Raw genomic sequence first — 17,884 nt, forward strand, 5'->3', positions numbered from 1 at the left:
CCAAAAATCATTAGGATATTAAGTAAAGATCATGTTCCATGAAGATATTTTGTAAATTTCCTACTTGTAAATATATTAAAACTTAATTTTTGATGAGTAATATGCATTGCTAAGAACTTCATTTGGACAACTTTAAAGGCGATTTTCTCAATATTTAGATTTTTTTTGCACCCTCAGATTCCAGATTTTCAAATAGTTGTATCTCAGCCAGATATTGTCCTATCCTAACAAGCTTATTTATTAATCTTTCAGATGATGTATAAATCTCAATTTCGAAAAATTTACCCTTATGACTGGTTTTGTGGTCCAGGGTCACATATTATGATAAATTATGAACAAACCTACAGATATACAGATGGATGGAAGGATAGATAGATAGATAGATAGATAGATAGATAGATAGATAGATAGATGGATAGATAGATAGGTAGGTAGATAGATAGATAGATAGATAGATAGATAGATAGATAGATAGATAGATAGATAGATAGATAGATAGATAGATAGATAGATAGATAGATAGATAGATAGATAGATGTCAAATGATGGATATATCTATAGATGGATGAATGGATGGATTAGCAAACCTATATATATATATTGATGGATGGATGGACCTATAGACAGAGATCAATGGATGGATGAAGGATTAATAGATGAATGGATGGATAGAACGACAGACAGGTAGACAGAGATAAAGAAGATAAAGATGGATAGATAAAGAAACATGAAAGAAGAGGATGAAATCAAACCCATGAAATGTGGTTCCTGCAAAAGTGGGTTCAGTCTGACAGCATAAGGCCTCAGGGTACGAATCCTTTATCCCTGCTCTTAAAGCCCAAATCTGCTGTCTGGCTCATTTGCAGTGGACGTGATATGGCTTGATTGGATTTGATACTCACTACAATTCCCTCTCATATGTATCTGATTATGTTCAGGCACAAAGCACTCATTATCTGTGGGATTGATTCTGATGGAGAAAAAAGAGGACAGTCTCGACGCCATCTGCAACAGCCCCACTGTGAGATGTGTGAATTATGAGCGATTAGCCATTTCATCTCCCGAACTCTCCCAAACACTCTTTGCACACTGAAAAGCACTCTCACACACACACACACAGAGGCCAGTGTTTTTCCCAGCCACGCTTGATTCATTTTGTTACCCTGCTTCCGGAAATAAAGGACCCCTTTTAAGCTAACTGAGCCCCTGATTGTAAATGTTTGTGACGAACTACCGCCGCAATGAATGTGTTTATCATTAACAGCCCATAAAAGTCTTTGTAAAGCCACTTTTGTAATTTTCTTTGTTTGGCACCCCTATAATCCGAGTTACAGATGTTGTAAATTCTGCCGGCATGAAACCCAGTTAGGGTAGTATTCATTTTTCATTTTTCCAAGCCCCTGCTCGGGTGTTGTGTACGGGAGGAGATAATTGCTTTCTTTCATGTGAGAAGATGATGCCACTGGGTATCTTCTGGACGGATGGACAAATAGTACCCAGATGTGGAAGCTGGATAAGAGGACAAATTATTTATTTAATTAACTGTTGGTTCACATATATAATCAATTGGGGAAGGTAATGAAGGGGCTGAGGCATCAAATCTGCACATGTTAGCTAGAAATGAAAAGAGTTTAAAACATATTCATTAGAGACACTGGGTTTCATTCACTAAGTCTTCTGCACACAAAAATGATTCTTATGCAAAATGTTCACCGGATTCACAACACACAATTTCGGGTTTGTTCTTATCCTCATTTCAATTTTGATGAATCTGGATTATTCTAAACAAGGAAGTTATAGCAATTAGCATAATATAATCCCAGAACATCTCCATAACTTTCCACACAATTACGTTCTATGCAAAGTACGCTTATATGCATATCCTTTGGTCTAAAACGTACTTTACACAATTGAACAAATGCAAATGTCCAGTTCTGCACTCTAGGAGGCAATAGACTTACTTTTGAACATTAATAATACGACAGAAAAATTAAAAATGAAAGGGGAAAAATGCATTGGCAGATATTTGTTCTGATGTCTTCATTTTGCATCGTAAGTAAATTAATCCTGATTTAAGAATGTTTATTTCCAATGGAAAACAAAACAAAAATAAAGAGGAAGTTTTTTTTTCAGTGCACATAACATTTATGAATTTAAGACTTCCTGATTTCCTGACTTTTGAGGCCCTTTTGAGTGAATTAAGACTTTTTAAGACATTTTTAAGAACCGCAGAAACATTTGAATACACACATATATATATATATATATATATATATATATATATATATATATATATATAGTTTGTCTTTTTAATATTTGAATTTCTATAAAATGTATGTATTTATTTATTTATCATATATATACATTTTGGTTTAGCACATTCCATGTTTTTTTTAAGTTCATAAGGAGGTTTGTTGGCATGGTTCAGAAGTTCAGAAGTTTTTATTTATACCTTAAAAGCATCCCAAGATATACTGTACAGTCTGACAAAAAAAAAAAAACATGTCAGCCTTGGCTTTTATTAAAAAAAAATCTCACAGGGCTCATATCATACAATTTGAACTGCAACAATTGTAAAGGACATTTAAAAAAGCACATTGTGTACACTCTTAAAAATAAAGGTGGAAAAAAAAAAAAACATGTCAGCCTTGGCTTTTATTAAAAAAAAATCTCACAGGGCTCATATCATACAATTTGAACTGCAACAATTGTAAAGGACATTTAAAAAAGCACATTGTGTACACTCTTAAAAATAAAGGTGGTTCACGATGCCTTAGAAGAACCTTTTTGTCTAAATGGTTCCAGAAAGAACCTTTAACATCTGAAAAATCTTTCTGTTTCACAAAAGGTTCTTTGTGGCGAAAGAAGGTTCTTCAGATTATAAAAAGGTAAGAAAGAGATGGTTCTTTAAAGAACCTTTGACTGAATGGTTCTTCATGGAACCAAAAATGGTTCTTCTATGGCATCGCTTGAAGAACCTTTTGAAGCACCTTTATTTTTAAGAGTGTACTTGGTTCAAGAGACTACTAAATATTTGATGTCAGCTTCCTAGCCATGGACATGTCCATTTGTTTATATTTTATCTGTCTCCTACAGTCTGTCTCCGTTGTTGTCTCTGATGTGGCTCTTCAGCTTTATTCATTTCTTTAGACAGTTAGACGCCTAATTGAAATTAGCATCAGGTAAGCGCTAGTCTGTAGCAGAGATGACAGAGAAAACAAACAGTGCCGGAGCAGACGTGCCAGGGGAAAGAGAGCATGCAGACGCAGCCTGTTAGATCATCACACAAACAGATGTTGAGTTTTCTCTCTTCCCCCTCAACATTTGTCCTTCTAACACTCTCTCCATCCCCTGCCAGTTTGTCCATCTCCTCCTCTTGTTCTCTTTAAATCTTGATGTCGACCTCTGATCAATTTCTGTGAGATGTATGTCAATCTGAGTTTTGCATGAGGAAACAACAGGTTTGGTTTAGGTCAAGTAGGTTTATAACACCTGGAGAAGTGGTTTTTTAGCATTTCCATTCATCTCAATGGTTCATCTGGCACAGGACCTCTTGGAAGTATGTCATTTGAAATCACTTGAAATCTTGAAACCACAGAAGCTTTTACATGAGCCATAAATGCCATGTGACTAATCACACTGGAGCCACAGGAAATTATGTCATGACAACAATGACTGGCTGTTGGCAGTGATACAAACTGTGACAAAGGCAAGAAACTGGGGAAATGTAATTCTTTGAAGAATATTTTATCCATTAAGAACCATTATTAAATAAAATAATAAAACAAAATTCCAAATGGTGTAGTCAAAGCATCTAGCATGCAGAACCACTGTACTTTTAGGTGTACTTAAAGTGTTCAGCGTGGCACTGGAGCAGTACCCTCAAAAGGTATTAATAACTTTTATATACTAGTATGCGTCCATAAAGTATTATTATGCATCCTTTAGGGTATATTAGCAGATACTGTCTCAGAGAAAAATGTTGTCCAAACAATAATGTTATCTAGCCCGATCTTGAGTCATTGGCTTAGAATAAGAATTAGACATACCTTCCATAAAAATCAGAGATAAATGGATTCTGTGCATGAGATCAATAATTGTGGAGAAAAATAAGTACAATCAATTTAAATACAATACTGCCATGCAAGAGCTGTAAAATTCTATATTCATGACATACAAAATATTTCCTGGAAAAAAAATATAGTGTGTTTTTAAGGGTGTGAAGATCTCTTTCCATATCCACTCTCCTAACTTTATATTTAAAGACCATTTTAGCTTTGTTCAGTAAATCTCCCTGGCAAGCTCTGATCCTATAGCTCACAGAAAGCTTGAGACAGCAGAGAAAAGTCTACTCCGCACCTCTTTTAAGAGCAAGAATACTGCTACCTCTGATCTGTTTACCTAGTTTAAGGTTAACCCAGGAAGCACTGAACGTTGAAATTAAAGCGATAGTTCACACAAAAGTCTATTCAACCCCACATAATTTGGAAACCATATCATTATTTTTTCTTGCATGGAACAAAAAAGGGACATTTTGCGGCTCTTTTCCACATAACAAAGACATGATTTATAAAGCCAAGCTCCAAGAATAGTCCATACAACTCAAAAAATGTGCTTCTAAAGTTGGTGAGGAACAGCATTTGTTCTAATGCAAATACAAATTTGTTGTATGATTTTAGATGCCTGTTGTATTATTATAGAATTATGTCATAATTTATTCACCCTCAAGGCGTATTCCAAATCTGTATGACTTTTTTTGTAGAACATTTAATTAATTTAATTTAATTTAATTTGACTTTACTTTACTTTACTTTACTTTACTTTACTTTACTTTACTTTACTTTACTTTTTTATTTTATTTTATTTTATTTTATTTTATTCAAGGAAAGTCATTGGGGTCCAATGTTGCTAGAATCAACGTTCTTCAAAATATCTTCTTTAGTATTTTGCAGAAGAAAGAAAATCATACAGGTTTGGAACGACATGAGGATGGTAAATAATCATTTTTGGGTGAACTATCACTGTAGGAGGACTCAAAAGGACTTTTCGAGAACAAAAGCACCTCCATCTGACATGAACTGTTTTCTGATGCAATATCCCTCCGCATTCTGTACTCTGTCTGATAGGAAAAGCAACGGTTTATAAGTTGATGAAAGAAGGCCTGGCATTTAGCACGGTAAACACATTCATCACCAGAGACAGATAATTATCTCTTTCATTCCACGACCGCGTGAGGCCTATAGCGCTTGTTGTCACAGACGCTGGAGCGCAAATAGAGGAGAATGAGGTTGGTCTTGAAAGAGGCAGCAGCGCTGGTTGCCTTCTGTTTGCTCAAATAACCTTGTTCGCCGGGGTGTCATTGTAGCTCTTTAATATGAGAGGAAGAAAAAATAAATAAGGGGCGGAGCGTGGAAAGAGACGCCGATGAACGAGAGCACGCATGAGAAACGACAGCCTGTCTTCTTTCCCTTCTCCTTCTCTCTATCTTTCTCTTCATCTGTTGCTCTCTTTCTCATCCACGTCCTCTAACTCCTGCATCTTTTTCTCCCCACCCAATGTTTTTATACAAACTACCAGCAATACTTTAGGCACCATTTCCAGGGACATACTATGATTACATGCTGTCCCTGACAGACAGTGAAAAGAATAATATAACGACAAGTAACAGGGTAAAAGCTTAATTGAACGAAGGTGGTCTTCCAAGAGGTTGGTGAAATCATGATTACCCTCAATGGCTTCTTTTCTGTCTAATGAATGTGAAAAGCAGGCCCCATCATGGCCCCTGTAATCATGGTATAATCCTGCTATGAGAAAATACCTGTCTCTCTTTTCCTTCTCTCTTTTTCTTCTCTCAGAAGTCAGTGCCAGTATGTGAGCCCTTTCTGCTTGAGCAATTTTTCCAGCATATTCAATCCGAGGCTGCTAACAGTATGTGAGAAGCAGTCAGTGTTTCCATAATGCCTTTACAGCACGGAACTGATCGTGACACACTTGACACGCACATGTGAGAGAGTGACAGATTAGGAAATGCCAAATCTGTATGACTTTCCTTTTTTTTTTTGATATGATATTAAGAAGAAAAATTCAGTTGCCCATACATTGAGTCAATGACATCCATTGTTGTTTCACAAACCCCATCCAGTGCATGCTGGGATAGCTAAATTTCTTGGGGCAGAATGAGCAATTTTTCCAGCATATTCAATCCGAGGCTGCTAACAGTATGTGAGAAGCAGTCAGTGTTTCCATAATGCCTTTACAGCACGGAACTGATCGTGACACACTTGACACGCACATGTGAGAGAGTGACAGATTAGGAAATGCCAAATCTGTATGACTTTCCTTTTTTTTTTTTTGATATGATATTAAGAAGAAAAATTCAGTTGCCCATACATTGAAAGTCAATGGCATCCATTGTTGATTCACAAACCCCATCCAGTGCATGCTGGGATAGCTAAATTTCTTGGGGCAGAATAGAAAGGATGAGCGATCATCCCTGCATCAGTCGAGGTATTTCTTGAGGTTCAGCCTTGAGAATGTCCCGGTTAACGTCAAGGCTAAATTAAGACACGGATTAGATGATTACACCCTCCAGCTTCATTATGGATACCACTGGCATGAAAAGCACTGTTTATTCTGTTCGAAAAACGCCCACTCTTTCACTTAAAGACTTATGCTCTGAGCATCCTGAACAGAGCTTATCTGGGACCAAGCAGATATGTGCCATTGTGTGTGTGTGTGTGTGTGTGTGTGTAAGGCAATGTTTGAGGTCATGCTGAGATCAGTTGGAGCTTTTTTTATATTATCTGCCCGTAAAAAAACGAAACCACCGGTGCAGTCAGCCGTGTATTCTGATCTGCTTTTCACCCCAGGTTTGTGCCACCAGGACTCCAGGATGCAGTCTGTAGAGAGAGAGGTTTAGATTTGGGTCAGTTTTGTTGCTTTAATTAATCTTATTTTTGATCTCATAAAAGAAATTACTTGTCAAAATGTTTGTGTTTTCTGCACCACGTTGCCGCTGCTGAATACATTCAGTCTGATTTTAATGTGATGAGATCAAAATAATGTGCAACGTAATATAATTTCAAGAAAAAAATATCTTTGTGTTGCGTTCTCATGTAGTCTAATTAAAAAACAAATTGGGTTAACCAAATCACAAGCTAATGACTCGGTTCTTTTAAAGAATTTATAAAAAAAAAAAACGAATCATTGTTTTATAGATTGACCATCTTGAATCAGTCTGACAAATGTTTTACTGAATAACATTACTGAATCAATCAGGGGTGATTTCAACGCAGGTTTCGTTGTTACCAACAGAGTTCAATGGAACTTGCGACCATAGTTAGATAACAATGTTTTTTGGAAATACACCCCAGGATGATTACTGAATCTGACTCACTTACTGAACAGGAAATTAACATTACTTAAGTGATATAAAATGTTTATGAAACAGGTTTGAGAAATTTTAATGAATATTAATAATTACTGGGTGTTCATAAGACAATGTGCGGCATTGTATGTTTTAATATATATAATATACATAACAGCAATGTTCTATAGGAAACAATGATTCAAGACAAGAACAATGCATGACGTAAGTTTTAAAGGGGTCCTATTATGCTTTTTCACTTTTTTAATTTTAGTCAGTGTGTAGTGTGTATGTTTGGGCATAAAAAAGATCTAGAATGCTACAAATCTCAAAGTCCACTCCAAAGGGAGATATTTCGTTTTTTTTTATCCCTTTTCAAGAACTACAACGGACGGCTCGTTTGGACTGCAGCGTTTGTTTTCCGGGCTTTGTGATATCACAAAGCGGCTCATTGGAATATCATTACAAATAATTCCCGCCAACAGAAATTCGAATGGTTGGGGGGTGGGGAGGGTCGAGGTTGTGGTTAGAACGCTTGGTTGAGTGAGTGCATCAGACGAGATGACGAAGAAGAAGTGCTGCTGCAGAGTTAGTGCATCAGAGAAAACCAAGAAGAAGAGCTGCTGTGCTGTAGCGTCAAATGTTCGGCATGTCTAGAACAATTCTTACAAGTATAACACGACGTAGCTGGGCGCCACGGACAGATGCCGAACGGCGCGCTGGTGTGCCTACACTCATAGAAAATAAAGTATTTGAATTTTTAAAGCGTGGCGCGACGCGACGCTGCGCTTCTCTGTGTGCGACCGCCTGAAACACTGTTTTTTTCACCTCCGTGCCCAAACGTCTTTGTTTGGGCTTCCGAAAGTGGATGATGTCAGGAAACAGTGGTTGCAATTTATTTTTTAACTCTGTCCCTGTGCATTATAACCCCAATTTGCTATTGTGTGCTGCGCATTTTACTGAGGACAGCTTCCACTACACGAGGGAGTACAGTGCCGGATTCGGCCAAAATTTTTGTTGAAAGACGGAGCAAGGGGCGTGGCAGTACTGAAACACCATCTAAGATGTTTGCCAATCACAACGCACTGGGACAGCTAACCAATCATAACACATTTTGTTTTTCGGAAGGCAGACCTTCATCAAAGCCGGAACTAATCGAGCCGTTTGTGCCAGGATGGGGATAATGTGTTTTTCGAACCACCAAAGATGAGAGCATGTTCTAGTACACCCCCAAAAACAAAATCAAGACTTTGTAAAAGAGCATAATAGGACTCCTTTAAGAGAAGAAAAATATCAAGAATTCATTCAAATAATCCAGTCATAGTATGGTTGTGACCGCCCTGCTTGAGCTGCGAGAACTGAACACAGTTAAATGAACTGATTTGCTAACGGGTATTTTAGCTCACTCAAAATTATTTCAGTCGACTAAAATGATATGCCATTTCAGTCAACGTAAAATGGACTAAAATTAATGATTATAGCTTGACGAAATATTGACTTAAATTACATTTTCATCGAAAGACAAAAAGTATGACAAACTAAATATGGTGCAAAAAATAACACTGACTCACACACTCATTCTTGCACATTCACAAAACTGCATTCAGTGCTGTGATTGAAATACACACACTCACACACATCTATTAGTTTCATTCTTTTTCTAAAGAATGCACACTCTCATAGACACGCACATCGATCTCACCCACACACATTCATAACAGCATTATCCAGCATCTTTGCGGAAATTCCTAATCTCTAACAATACCCTGCTATATACGCTGATAGCGACTGCTGTATTTATCAACAATATCGAGAGGAAGGAGTTGCTGAACAGATTCATTACACATATTAAAGTAGTAACGATTATTATTATAAATATCACATCACTTCATGTGAATGAAGCGCCCCATTTTTCTTCATCCATTTCCATAATCCACCAGTATTTAGAACCTATATGACTCACTTTTTTCAACCTGTCTGGGTTTGTCTCATTTCTTAGCATGGTGAATATGAGGAACAAAGCTAATGCCTTTAGATAAGGATGATTAACCTAGAATAAAATCTGCATAGTATATTCTTGTATGGTTTATTGCTCTCAGAGTGAGCCTGGTGCCGGGGCGCTCACTTTGTAAAGTGACTAATGGCACATGGAAATTTTGCGTTTACATCAGAATAGTCTCCAAGATGTCTGTCTACTGCTCTTGCATGTGACCTCACATATTTCTTATCTTTAAGTGCTGTAAAACTGCACGAGACACTGAATTATCAGGGAAAAGAATTACAATCAGGCCCGTCTGAGAGATGATCCAGCCGCTTTTAGCCTAATGATTCGCAGAGGACTGAGGCTATTGATCATTTTGGCATGAAGCAAATGCACTGGAAATAATGAATGACAGCAGGTGTTCATATTTTTGTAATTGATTGCCCCATAATTGGACAAATTATTGAGCTCTGATGAAATACAAGATTGAGGGTGACGTTTTTGCTGAAAGTGACTGCATCACACGGAATAAAGTGTTCTTTTTGAATGTGAAGCACAGGTGCGACACTTCTGGATCGATATAGCCCAGCGTGGTAATTTCTAAGTACCAAAGTCAGTCATGTCGGTGTCTACACACTTTTGAAGTTATTATGTTCACTCTTATCTGGTTAATGGATAATTGCTTTTGTTTTTCCATCTGGCTTATGCAGTCTTTTTTCTGTCTTCTCTAATCCTGCAGATCTCTCTGAGGGCGTCTGGCATCATGGACAGCAAACTGGATCAATGAGCCAGAGTTCCCTCTCATCCTGAGCTGTCAGTTCAGACGGTTCTGCAAACGTCTGAGAATATCGTCTTCTCAACAAAACAAGGCTGTTGATCCTACATTAACAAGAAGAGGTTCCCAGTAAGAGATATCTTCAGCCTCGTACTTTTCTGCACACCGTTCTGCCGTTTACAGCCATGATATCAAAATTCTTACGGAATTGCTCATCATTGGTCCTGCTTTTCCCTCTTCTCCAACTGCTGCGGCTGGACATGCTCAACGCTGCCCCCTCTGGTCCGGAGTCTGACACCTGCTCCACACTGGTCCAGAGCCGCTTCTTTGGATTCTTCCTCTCGTCCTCGGTATTTCCCAGCACGCCCTGCTCCTGGACCCTGCAGAACCCCGACCCAAGGCGCTACACCATCTTCATCAAGGTCACAAAACCAACCAGAGACTGCATTCCCCGACAGCACCGGACCTTCCAGTTTGACTCCTTCTTGGAGACGACACGAACCTTCCTCGGGATGGAGAGCTTCGATGAGGTGGTGAAGCTGTGTGATGCCTCTACCCACGTTGCCTTCCTGGAAGCCGGGAAACAATTCCTGCAGATCCGGAAAGGGCTGCCCAGAGCAGGCGCCGGGCCCAGGAATGGCGATGGGGAATTTAAGGTGGAGTATCTTGTGGTTGGGAAGCGTAACCCCAGCATGGCTGCCTGTCAAATGCTGTGCCAATGGTTGGAGGACTGCCTGACCTACAGTACCTCCAACCGGCCCTGTGGCATCATGCAGACACCCTGCCAATGTTGGGACCAGCCCCCACCGGACAAAGAAACCAGTGGATGCTACCGGGACGGAGTCTACTTGGAGAACTGCATCCCTGTTGTGAAAGAAGGAACAGCTGACACTGACACTAGCGGTAAGCTAACAGTTTTTGTCTAGTTATAACGCAGCATGGTTATTGAATTAAAAAATGTTGTTCTCTGTTCCCACTGTGGGTTTGGTAGCTTGTCTTATTTAGTAGCAAAGCAACAGAACAATCGAAGCTGAAGAAACAAGAGTTCAGAGAGAACTGATGGAGGTTAAAAAAACAAGGTTTTAGGTTTCAGCTGATGTGTCCTAGCTGAGTGACCTTGACTTCTTGGCGCCATGTGTGATCCTGTGAGGGTTCAGATAGGGATATCGGATCGGCCCGTGGGAGAGTTAATGCGGCAGACATGCTCTGGGAGTGGCACGGGATAGCGGTGGTGATGCGCTTGGAGATTGATTATTAGGAATGGAATGGGGCTGGTTACTGAGTTCAGAGCTATGATGTGATCTCTTCTCCAAGAGCGGTTGTGGCACAGAAACTCAACCCCTAGGAGAGGCTGCAGCCATTGGACTGGAAGATCACTCACCCCATTGCACTGCTTGACCTTTCTGTGGACTTTCTGTTCCTTCTTCTCTTTTATGCATTACCTTTTTCTGCTTGTTAAAAAACACAAAGGGTTGATGGATCTCCACAACTCACAGTGTTCAAAACTATCTGTAAAAGAGCACTAAAGGTGTGTAATTAATCATATGTGTGATTGTTATACAGCTGAACCAAGTGATAAGGGGGCCGTTTTCACAGAATATGTTCTTGCCACCAAAAACAGCTAAAAATGGAGAATAATTTATTATAATAATTTAGCATATTTTGGGTATAATGTACATTTTGCTTACAAATTCGTATAAAACATGTAAGCAAAATCTGAAATATTATAGAATATATAGAAGGAACCTTCTAACTAGAAATTAGTTCTAATTTTTTAGTTGCCCGTCAACATTTTCACTGGCCTCACAACTAATTTCTAAAGGATCATGTGACACTGAAGCCTGAAGTAATGGCTCTTGAAAATTCAGTTTTGCCATCACATGAATAAATGACATTTTAAAATAAATTTTATTAGAAAAGACTTATATTTAAACTGTAACAATATTTAACAATATTACTATTTTTGCTGTGTTCTTCATAAAGTAAATGCATCTTAGATGAGCATAAGAGACTTGTTTCAAAAAACATTAAATAAACCTTATGGGCCCAATACTTTTGAATGGTAGTGTATATATTTGCTAGAAATACTTTATATATTTATCATTAAATTAGGTGTTCAAATTACACAATTATAATGTAACTTCTTACTTTCATAAATCATACTTTTTAAAACTATGGCATCCAATGGAAGGCTGATTGGTTTATAGTTTTCAACAAAACATTGTAAATTATGCTTCCAAGATCACAAATTATTTTCGCAAATTCAACAAAACATCATCTATGTCAACCAGCTACTGTATATAACATATGTTGCTGATGAATCAGCACAATTTACATTGTAGACAATGTATACATAAAAGAAAACCAAACATTTAAGTTTACAAGGCATAAAAATATGAACACGATCAATTACTATAAAATGTTCAGCAGCCAGTGGCCCATCCTTAAAGGGATAGTTCACCCAAAAATGAAAATTACCCCATGATTTACTCACCCTCAATTCATCCTAGGTGTATATGACATTCTTCTTACAGACGAATACAATCGGAGTTATATTAAAAAACATCCAAGCTTTATAATGGGAGTGGATGGTAGCCCAAAATTTGAAGTCCAAAAAATGTAACCAATCCTTTATAAAAGAAGTCCACAAGGCTCCGGGGGGTTAATAAAGACCTTCTGAAACGACGCAATGCGTTTGTGTAAGAAAAAAATCCATATTTACAACTTAAAGGGATCATCGGATGCAAAATTCACTTTTGTTGTTGTTTGAACATAAATGTGTGTTGGAAGTGTGTGTACACATCCACCCTATAATGATAAAAATCCACCCAGTGTTTTTTTTTAAATCCCTATTTTAAAATCCCCTTTCTCAAATCAGGCTGTTCTGAGATTCCTGTCAGAATGACGTAGTTCTGCACAGGCCCCTCCCACAATAGTTGATTGACAAGTCCGTCTTACCTTAAGACCCGCCCTGAGTGAGCTGAGAGCTGTCCGCCCTTGTGTCGACTCTGGTGCAGGGGAAGACAAGAATGTCTCAGATTAAGCGATTGAGGTGTTTTGTTGCTGGATGTAATAATGAACATAGCAGTCGTCATTTACTCCCAACATCTGAGCCGCTGAAGACGGAGAGGATTAACGTTACTTTCGTTTTTGAAAGGAATGTGCCGATCCCCGATCTGCCTAAATGCGTTTAAGTTTGTGCGAGTCATTCATGATCCAGCTTCATCTAGAAGTGAGTATAAGGGTTTTTTTATGAATCTTTGCAAATCGCCTTTCCTAATATGTGCTAGTTAGCTAGTTTCACAGCTGAAGTTTACAGTCTGTTCGTCACCCCACGGAAGAGAGGGGCGGGGTCAGCAGAGCTCATTAGCATTTAAAGCAACATGGACTTGAACGGCGTACTGAAAACAGAGCTGATTTTGACAGGGTAAAATGGGTGTTTTTTACACTACCATTGAGAAATTTTAACCAAAGTATGTTATAGACTTTTCATTAAGTCCCTAAAGAATCATATCAACTTGTGTAAAATGGGCATCGATTGACCCCTTTAATGAATCTTAATCTCTAGCTTCCGCTAACTGTCGTACGCACATTCACGAGAGAGTGGTGTCCAGCGGATGACGTAGGACGTAGGCCAACGTGGTGACGAACACGGAAGTGATGAATGTGGAAGTGCAGAGGAGAGAGCAAAACAAAACACAGGTCACTAATTAGTAGTACAAAACAAGGATTTGTAAAGAAAAATGGCAGAGGATTTCAATATAAGCCAAGAGGACACTGGTTTTCCTTTGCTGTAAACAAAACTTGTTTCTCGTGAGACTAGCATATTCTCACCGGAGTTTACGCTACGCCTATGTCATACATCATCCGCTGGACGCCACTCTCTTGTGAATGCGCATACGACAGTTAGAGGAAGTTAGAGATTAAGGTTTTATAAAGTTGTAAATATGGATATTTTTCTTACACAAATGCATCGCTTTGCTTCGGAAGGCCTTTATTAACCCCACGGAGCCGTGTGGATTTATTTTATAATGGATGGGTGCAATTTTTTTAAACTTTGAATTTTGGGCTACCATCCACTCCCATTATAAAGCATGGATTAGCCTGAACATTATTTAATAAAACTCTGATTGTATTCGTCTGAAAGAAGAAAGTCATTTACATCTAGGATGGCTTGAGGGTAAGTAAATCATGGGGTAATTTTCATTTTTGGGTGAACTAACCCTTTAATGCCGATGCATCACAACAGTCAAAACCACTCATCTAATGTATGTATATACAGCAAGAACTTATATGTGAACGGCCCCTAAGACAAGCAAGGCAGATAGAATAGATGTACAGAGGGCGTGATAAAGAGAGAACATCTCATGAATTGATCGTGAGCTTGGGAGGCGAGCCAGGAATGTCCAGCTGGGCTCATTGGATGGAGCCAGAGCAGAAAGGCAAATGAAAGATGACTTTTGAAAGACAGGCTGTGCATCATTACAATGCTACTCTACAAGACCTATAACTCCGTGGATATCCCTAGCTCAGTCTTAATGGCACGCTGTCCATTTTATGTGTGGCCAATTTTGAGATGTGCCTCCTCCCACATCCCCCGTAGGTGGAAATAGCCCACCTCCCACTGATTCCTAAAAGAGAAAGTGGAGAGTTAAATAGAGGGACACATGAGGGAGAGAGTGTGCATTCCATCTTAAAATGCTAAAGGCATGTCTATTGTGTGAATGTGATCCATTGCTCAGAGGCAAGGCATCATGGGAGATGAGTAGATTCATCTCTCGCAGCTCAGAGCAGTGACAGATTACGGGTTGGATTTGAGAGACAGAATGGAAGGGGAGTCGAGTGAGAAAAAGCAGGGGAGAGAATTTCAGGTGTGAGGTGATGACAGCAGAAAATACTGTCCTCATGACTTGCACTTTTTTGTTATTCGGGACGATGTGTTTCAGAGAGCTTTGGTTAAACTAGATGAAAGCATGTACTTTTTATTTCTCAGCGAGGTGCTTTGAATTGAGAGTGGAGCCGATAATAGCTTGGCTGTGATGTTGCTAAATGAAGGAATTTAAATTGACTGCCCCCATAGTCCTCAGTTCTTCATCTTTAGGCGCAATAACAAGATTTAACTTATCTGTTTTGTTGTAGTCGTGTCTCTTTTCTGTTTCTCACACACACACAGTCCCTCACTCCAGTGAGCAGATTCATTGTGGATGGCTGAAAACGGTTGTGCGGGCGGCACTCTGTCACTGTGTGTGGGGGTGTGTGTGTTATGAGCATGTTTGGCCACCAGAGGCAAACACGTTTTTAGCGTACGGCTTATAAAATTGCTCCCACTGCTCTGGGAAGGATAAGCACAGCGCTTATCTCTGCTGGACGGATGGTCTGTGTCTGTATCTTTTTCTCTCTCTAGCTCTCGTTCTCCTACCGTTGCCAGTGCTAGCTCGTGGCCCCTCCACGGCTCTCCAGAGCTTATAAAATATTCATGTTTTAATTAAGCAGTTTTACTGCCTCCATGCTTGATAATAAAAAATGCCCCAGGTTGGGTGTGCATTAGGGTGTGTATATGTGTTTTAAGAATGTATGTTAGACGTGAGACTGTACTAGTCCATTGAAAACATACACAGGGGATTGGGGGTAAATTTGTCAGACATTTGTCTTGCTTTAGGGGTCCATCGCTATTTCATGCACACTTTCAATGAGGGATATTTGAGGGTGTTTGTTCCAAGAGGGTGTACATTGTTGTTTAAGAGAATATCAGTTTTTCATTGTTTACTTTGCTGTTTCAGTTTTTATCATCCCTATTTACAACTCATGTTTGTCATGATAATGCTGTCTTAATAGCGCTAAACCTGTAGAAACCCCCAGAGAGGTGTTTTGTGGCAATTAAAAAAAAATACTGTATTACAATAATGAGAATCGGCATTGAGAATAATGGAAATTCTGTTTCAGTTTTTATCATCCCTATTTACAACTCATGTTTGTCATGATAATGCTGTCTTAATAGCGCTAAACCTGTAGAAACCCCCAGAGAGGTGTTTTGTGGCAATTAAAAAAAAAATACTGTATTACAATAATGAGAATCGGCATTGAGAATAATGGAAATTAAAAAAAAAGTTAAATGTCCCAGCACATTATTGCAATAGAAATTTGGAGAAAATGTTTAATTATCAAAGAAAACAATAATATTTTCACAATGAAAAAAGGAAAATGAATGAATCACACTACTGCACTGAATAGGGACAGAGGCTTTCAAACATAAAAAATTATGCAAAAGTACCATAGAATAAGTTTATATGACTCGCGTGCTAAATTTCAACCATTAGACAGCCTGAAATCTTTGGTGTGCTTATGAGATAAGATTTCCGATTTGTGAGAGTCGTTCTTTTGAGTCAAATCTTTTCAATGATTTACTTGATCCGGATCACTACTCCGGCCTTAATAACGATTTGTGTTTTGAGTTCCATCCAACACAGACTTCAGAAATTGTACATTTCTGTTCGACGAAAGAACAAAAGCCACGGGTCTAGAATAATGTGAGGATGAGTAAATTACCTCTTTTTCTTTATACAAAATGTAGTATTTATTAAACGGTAATTTTCCTATATATATTGTGACTTGGACATGTCTAGGTGAGCAGGGCGACCATTCCCCGCTCGAGCCGAATGATTCAGCCTAATGTTGTATGTCTGGAACTGCATAGAATTTGAGTGAGACTTGTTTGGTAAAGTTTGTTTATTGTAACTCAGCTGCTGTAACCGTTAGATGAGGACTGACTGGTTATTAATGAGCTTACGGGCTAATTTCGTTCTATCTCTGAACACTTTTTGTCCGGAAATGCCCGCGCTACAATTGCACAAATAATTGGCCCCGCCCCCTTCGATGTCTGTTAGTAAATTAACATAAGTCCCTCTAGATTCTCTTTGCCACCTGGAATAGTTCTCAGTCCCTTAAAGTGTATATACGGCCGGGAAGCAAGAAAACACACATTCAGTGGTATTCTCAATACTTCAACTTTATTCATAGATACAAAGATCTTATATAGGCATATGTCGAGGGGAGTTTCAACCCTTTAACCAATGAGGATATAGATGACATACATATAGGATCTTGGCCAAGAACATGTGTTATATAAAATGGCCACATGTACAGAAAAATATGGACATATTTGGAATAGACTTGGCGAAGGATGCTGAACTCTCTTCATAGTTCATCACGAACCCCTTTACCTTGGAGTCCTAGCTTTCGTGTCCTTATTTGAACATTTGAACCAAGAAAAGCTAATGCATACATGTGCGCATGCGTACCTCGAATATGAGTAAGAGATATTAAAACATAATACAAGAGAGAGAGAACAGATAGAGGAGGGGGATTCAGAGAGAAAACAACAGTGCTGTACAGGGAGGGCCAGTGAGAGAAGGAGAGAAAAGGAAAGGTGGGGTGAAAACATCTGGAACCAATCTAAAGACAGAGAGTGTTTTCTAACAATGTCCGATCCTCGAAAATGATTGGTTGTACACTTCAAAGCGAAGCAACGCGCATCGCGGATTGGATAGCAGCCAGCGTGTTTGTTCACTCGCTCTGATTGCTTAGCGTTTGTGAAATTGAACAGCACTGACTGAACTAGTGATGGGAAGTTCCTGCATTGGTTAAACTTATGGGGCTGTCACGTGATGAACGAACGATTCAGACCCGAAGACTCGAGAGATGAACTACTAGGCTTGTTTGAGATGCACCTTGCCTTGCCTGAAATGAAGGCGAGAGTAGGTGG

General features: G+C 38.9%; 1 protein-coding gene across 1 annotated transcript in view; it reads left to right on the forward strand.

The window, feature by feature from the left end:
- The window catches only part of LOC107588473 (brain-specific angiogenesis inhibitor 1-like), a 70,956-nt gene that overhangs the window by 7,289 nt on the left and 45,783 nt on the right, over positions 1–17,884 (forward strand). The window contains exon 2 of the mRNA XM_016276574.1: positions 10,087–11,025. Within this exon, the coding sequence (XP_016132060.1) occupies positions 10,308–11,025 (718 nt within the window). The 5' untranslated portion in view covers positions 10,087–10,307. The remainder of the gene's footprint in view (positions 1–10,086; positions 11,026–17,884) is intronic.

Source organism: Sinocyclocheilus grahami, unplaced genomic scaffold (assembly GCF_001515645.1).
Source record: "Sinocyclocheilus grahami isolate Dianchi unplaced genomic scaffold, SAMN03320097.WGS_v1.1 scaffold104.1, whole genome shotgun sequence".
In the NCBI taxonomy this organism is placed as follows: Eukaryota; Metazoa; Chordata; class Actinopteri; order Cypriniformes; family Cyprinidae; genus Sinocyclocheilus; species Sinocyclocheilus grahami.